This window comes from Marmota monax, unplaced genomic scaffold, assembly GCF_021218885.2.
Source record: "Marmota monax isolate L192 unplaced genomic scaffold, Marmota_monax_Labrador192_F-V1.1 WCK01_AAM20220418_F8-fsc00011, whole genome shotgun sequence".
Classification (NCBI taxonomy): domain Eukaryota; kingdom Metazoa; phylum Chordata; class Mammalia; order Rodentia; family Sciuridae; genus Marmota; species Marmota monax.
Genome location: NW_026693082.1, coordinates 3568103 through 3574102, shown reverse-complemented (window position 1 = coordinate 3574102; position 6000 = coordinate 3568103). Strand labels below are relative to the sequence as shown.

At 34.2% G+C, this 6000-nt stretch overlaps 1 protein-coding gene across 9 annotated transcripts in view; it reads right to left on the bottom strand.

Annotated features, from left to right (window-relative positions):
- Positions 1–1546: 1546 nt before the first annotated feature.
- Pan3 (poly(A) specific ribonuclease subunit PAN3) overlaps positions 1547–6000 on the bottom strand; it is a 140079-nt gene continuing 135625 nt past the window's right edge. For 6 of the 9 annotated variants that reach the window (XM_058582509.1, XM_058582508.1, XM_058582505.1 and 3 more), the window contains one exon: positions 1547–4471. In XM_058582509.1, the coding sequence (XP_058438492.1) occupies positions 4331–4471 (141 nt within the window). In that variant the 3' untranslated portion in view covers positions 1547–4330. The remainder of the gene's footprint in view (positions 4472–6000) is intronic. The other 3 variants (XR_006853886.2, XM_046454301.2, XM_046454303.2) reach the window with 3 other exon arrangements.

Here is a 6000-nt window from a genome sequence, read left to right as displayed (position 1 = left end):
AATTTGTAGATGTTAAAACCGAGGGCCAACTTGTCTACTCCCTACTAAGATGGAAGCTTTCAAAACAGAAAATTATGCCTGTTATGGCCAGAGCTTTTTCCTTTGTTCCTAGAACTGTCTGGCATATAAAAGGCATTCAGTAAATACTTAAAGAATGAGTAAAACTCAATTCATTGAACTGGCACTGAGGGGTTGAGAAGTTCACAGAACTCTAATCAGAATTTACTGATTTCTTAACCACCAAACCATGTTGTGGTCAATACATTGTACATACAATAATTTAAAAGTCTTCTGTTCTCCTCTTTCTCTTCCTACCCCTACAGATTATATAGAAGATTTTAAACATGTTCCTCACTGTGTACCTGCTAAAAGTAGGAAGAACCACTGCTTTAAAGCAAACAAAAAATGATCAAGTTGTGAATTTCATTTATATCAAATGTAATACTGGCCTAGCTTTAACTGTTATTTTTCACATTTTCCCAGAAGAAATTTAAAGCTAAAAGGCCTTTCAAACATACCCTCCACCCTAGGCAGACTAATTTCCCCCTTCCTCCCAGGAACCTACAATATGCATTTTGATTCTCATCAAAATCCATGGACATTCTTTCAGTATCGTTCCACAAAAAAGGCTTCCTGTAATGCCATCCTTTTTCTGATTTCCAGAAAACCACAGATCTCAAACTAGAAATGATCCCTCTTCTAATACTGTTCACTTATTCCTCAAGCCCCTTATTGCCTTCTATCCGGCACAGTATTTCTTTCAACTTTTCCCTTCGAATGCACAAAAAACATGCATGTGCATGTGCACACACACACCCCCCACTTAATACCCAGGTTCAACAAATGGCAACATTTTGCCATTATTTCCTATCCTTTTATTCTGGACAATGTTTCTGGAGAAACTGGGGGAAGGGGTGCTTCTCATCCATATGGCAAATTTTTTAAAAAATTTTTTTGTAAGCTGTTGTTGGGACACACGCCTTTATTTTATTTATTTTTTATGTGGTGCTGAGGAACAAACCCAGTGCCTTGCACATGCTAGGCAAGTACTTTACTGCTGAGCCACAATCCCGGCCCCACATATGGCAAATTAAGTAAACAGAGACTTGCTAGCTACAGGGCTGGGTTGCTGCTCAATGGTAAAGCGCTTGCCTAGCATGTGTGAAGCCCTGGGTTCCATCCCTAGCGACCCCCCTCCCCCGTCGCCCCACCCCCAGAGTGGCTATACATCATTCCCTATTCCTTAACATAGGAATTCTCTCTCAATCATCCTATGAGTCTTGTATGAAAATGCTTGGATGTAACTATTCATTTTGTAATTACCAAGTCCCCAAATTGTAGTCTTAGTTCCTAGAACAGATCCAAGGACACAACAGATAGGCATTTAACAAATAACTAATAAATAAATTAATTAGTGTTACCATTTCAAAGACAAAAATTCTTCCAAAATACATTAAGTAATGTACAGCCTTTTAAAAACCCAATCATAAGACAATTGTCACTTTGTTATATGAACTGGTACCCCATCCCTCAAAAAAGGACAAACTTATCTCTGTAATTCTTTATTAAAAATACTGCTGTACACATAGAGACTGAAAACAGGATTAAAGATGAATAACACATATTGGGATCATGACATTAGAACTTAACATACTGGTGCTTTTTAGGGGAAGTTGTTGACGTCCAAATCACAGAACCAAGGTCAAAAGCAAAACACAAGGGTACCCTCAAAAATATTTACAATGAAGTAAATATGCTAACAGAATTTAAAATAGGTACAAAAAACTAAAATGACCAACGTTACATGATTTCAAGGGTTGTCCTTTCTGTGCTTTTATCTGACATAACAAGAAGGTATAAGAAGTTTACATCCTTAATTTGACTATCCTCATATATTAAAATCTTCCTATGGATTAAAGACTTTTAGACAACCTCTTAAATGGAATTACACTATGGAAAAGAGGGCTCCCCTAAAAAGCACCTAAGCAGAACTGAGAGTTCTTTTGAAAACCATTCCCAATAAAAACTAAATGAAAAATAAATATAAAACAAAGCTAAAAAAATATGCATTACCTGACACCAACTGTTCTCTGGCTGACAATATTTACTCATGGAAACATATCAGCTGTCTACCTTTTATATTCAAACCAAGTCCTGAGGTTAGGGGCTGAAGCAAACTAGCATTTATGATGCAGACATTCTTGGGTTTGTGATGTGAACTTGCCTTGCAGAGGGAAGTTTGCTGGTCTATACAGAATGAGAGATTCAAGCCCTATTATACCCCTGCCATTCCATAGCTTTCACAAAACATTGGTCCACAAATTAAAATTTTCAAAAGTTACCAGACCCCCAAAATAAAATAGATGATCCCCTTTCATTTTCAAAGAAAACAATATTGGAAAAAATCTCCAGCCCGCTTATAAATTAAGCATTTCATATTTCTTCTAGAATACAAGTAGTTCTTTTTTGTACAAAAGAATTACAATATGATTTGTCAAAAAACATATAAAAAGACAGCTGCTCTTTCTCAAATACATGAGCTAATGATAAAAGACTTTTGCATGTTAATGTCTCCAAGTTCTTGTTCCTTTTACATAAAAAAGAACATCATGGTGGCAAATGTTAATTATCTTTGAATATTGAACATTATGTTCTTTTAAAATCCATCCAGATCAAATGCAATAATTGATTTTCTTGTTAACTCAACAACTGATGCTACCAATCATGGACTCAAACACTTGTTAAAATGTGTAAAGCGTGTCTCTGGTCTTCAAAGCTTTCAGGTGAAGAGAGGTGCTTTTTCTTGATGCAAATCTCAAGGCAGAGAAAAATCATTTTAAAGCTTATAAAAAGTGGACAGAGAAATATTAAAAACTTCTCTGAAATATACAAATGTGTACTATTATTAAAATTGAAGACAGTAACATCAGTTGCAAGTGCTTGGGAGTCTGTCCTGACCTTCTGAGTTTCCACATTTTCTTCATAGTTGAATGGTGAGCACCCAGTGCTAGTAAAACATTCAGTGCTGGGAAAGGAGATAGAGTCTTCATTACTGTTTTTTATGAAAGAAAATTCCTATGTATTTGGCAGTCTTCAGTATCAAAGTATAGGTATTTCATTAACTAGAAATTCCATGAATACCCAAGTTTGGCGACAATTGCATGTCCAAAAAGTAAGAAAATTATGAGGAGGAAAATTCCAAACTTTTGAGATGGACTTATTCAGGAAGATTCCACAGAGTGAGTTATTATCAAAAGTACTATTACTTTGGGCTAAGCAGTGACTGCAAAGGCACAGCAGATCGTTATCCCTCCAAATTCAGGCTGTAAAATCTCAGAAAGCTCTTGATGCCAGACCACTGCTGTGTTAAGTTCATCTTCTGAACAGTGTCTCTGTGTCTGTATCCAGTGTAAAGTACCATTATAAAGCTGTGGTTCAAAGAACAGAACTTTATACAAGAAGAAAAAAAAAGCAAACTGGAAATAACCTAAAGTAATATACTCCTGAACTTTAGGCCTTTAACACAATTTCTTCATTTTTTTTTTCTATTATAAAATTGTATAAATGTAAAACTGACTAGCAGGCAAATGCCTTTTTAAAAAAAGGCTCTGGGTGAATTTGGAGCAAAGAGCTAAACATGCTCCTTCAGTTACTGTTTATCTGATCCTTCTTCGTAAGGATTTAAATCAACTAGTAGGGGAATTTATATCCAACAATTCACTGATATCTCTCTTTGTGTATTCTTAAAAACAAAACAAAAATCTCAATTTGAACTAACAGTGGGTGGCATATAGAGCTTGCATAAATATTCTTGTAAGAATTATGCACTATACTGCACTTGTATGAAATGATTTACCTGGTCCATTATGTCATTCAGGGTAACCCATCCCCCAAAGAACAAATTCTGCAACCCTCAATGGCAAAAATGCTGCCCATATGGTTTCCCAAAAATGTCCTTGCAAATAGTTTCCCTTAATAAGTATACAATGTGGCAAAAGTTCAAAGATCAGAAAAAAGTCTTTAAAAAATTAAAATTAGTGCATACAACAAGTGGAAAAAACAAAAGCAGGAGCATCATTCACCTGATGGTGCTCCTTGATCTGAAATGAATTCTTCACAGACAGAGCCTCCAATGGCAGTCAGAGCTCTTGAATAAGTGAAACATTCTTCCTTTCAAGTAACAGTGCACCTGACCCAAGTGCAAGCAGCTTTACTCATCTCCTATTTGTTTCCCCAATGTGAAAGGAGATGATGAAAACAGTTCAGCTGTAGTGCAATTTGCTACTGGTTAAGTTCCTCAGCCATGTCCTGTGTGTGTTTTTAGCAAATACTACAACTGACCATTTGCAGCTGCAATCAGTTCTTGAAAAGTATTTTCAAAGCAGCGCTTTAAGTCACTGTAAGTCACCACAAGTACACTCTTCTCATCTCTGGAAATCAGGCTTATTTTTTCTGGCACACCAGCATCTAGCTGAAACAGACAGATACATAAAATAAGAAGTTCATACCATGTGGAAGAGAATATACTTTATTTAGGACATTTCCAACAGTGATAACTGAAATATTTTTTAAAACTTGTTACATTCCCTTTCAGATATCTATAAATACTTTTTCACTAGTCTTTATGGACCCAATTTTTAACTCAGATAATCTGTTTTTCAAATACTCTCTTTTGTCCCTTCTGCTTAAATATTTGTTTGCATTAGCATATGATTACACACTATTGATTTACAAGTTATAACAATTTACTATTATCTCCAAATCAAAAGTACCTTCCTATCTGGGCATTCTTAATTAACTCCTGTTATTAAACTTTTTATACATTTACTTTTGGTATTTCCTCTCATGTAAATGTTAGCTACTCACTTTATCTGTTGGGATTTGGCAGTAACTTATATTTTTTACAAAACATAAATACCAATCCTTAGTCCATCAAATAACTTGCTTTGTTATGATTTTTACTTTCCTTAATAGTTTTCAATGTACATTTCTTCTTTTATTATTTTATTAACTGATTCATTAAAATATATTTAAAATCCATTTAAGGTTCAAACTTTCAGAACAATTCACTCATTAATTTGTGTCATTTCCACCAAAATAAGCTTATGTAAAATGTTAATTTTAAAATAATCAACATGACCATCCTTCCTTTTTAATTTATTACACTCTTCAAAGTCAGAAAATTGTCACACTTCAGATTTGGAATAAATTTATTTAATATCAGCTATTTAAAAAAAAATTTTTTTAGTTGTAGTTGGACACAATACCTTTATTTTATTTGTTTACTTATTTTATGTGGTGCTGAAGATTGAACCCAGTGCCTCACAACCCCAGCCCCAATACTAGCTATTTTTATGATATAAAATAAAATTTCTTCAAATGTTCCATTTTTCTGATATTCATTACATAGTCTTTCTTTATCATAACTGTCCATGGCTTATTCCACCTGTTCCATCTGTTAATATTAGTTCTATGTATTTCTAATTACTGGTGCTTTGATAAATTATATTCCACACATTGCACTGAAGAATATATTTTGCCTTTAGGAAAAACAAAAGAAAAATAAATATGTAAATTATAATGGGTTAATTTAATGGTATATATAGTTTTGTGCTGCTGAAAATACTCTAGAAAGTTTTAAAGAAATTCCAAACAAGGCAAAGCCTAACATTTTCCCCAAAGGGTTATTACTGCATTGTGCATTAACAGCTCAAAAATATGTGCTCTGGTACTTAAAAAGGCCAAGGATCTGTAAATATTTTCTGTAAAGGGCTATATAGTAAATGTTTAGGTTTTTGGGAACACATATTAGTCTCTGTCTTTTTTTTCCCTCCAACTTTTTAAAAATATGAAACTATTTTGGCTTATAGGGATATAAACAGACAGCTGTGAAATAGATTTGCCTGTAGACCATAGTTTGCCAATCCCGGGTTTACACATAAACCTACACAAAGACTAGAATTTACTTATAAAGATCAGTTCTAGACCCTGCACTTCCAC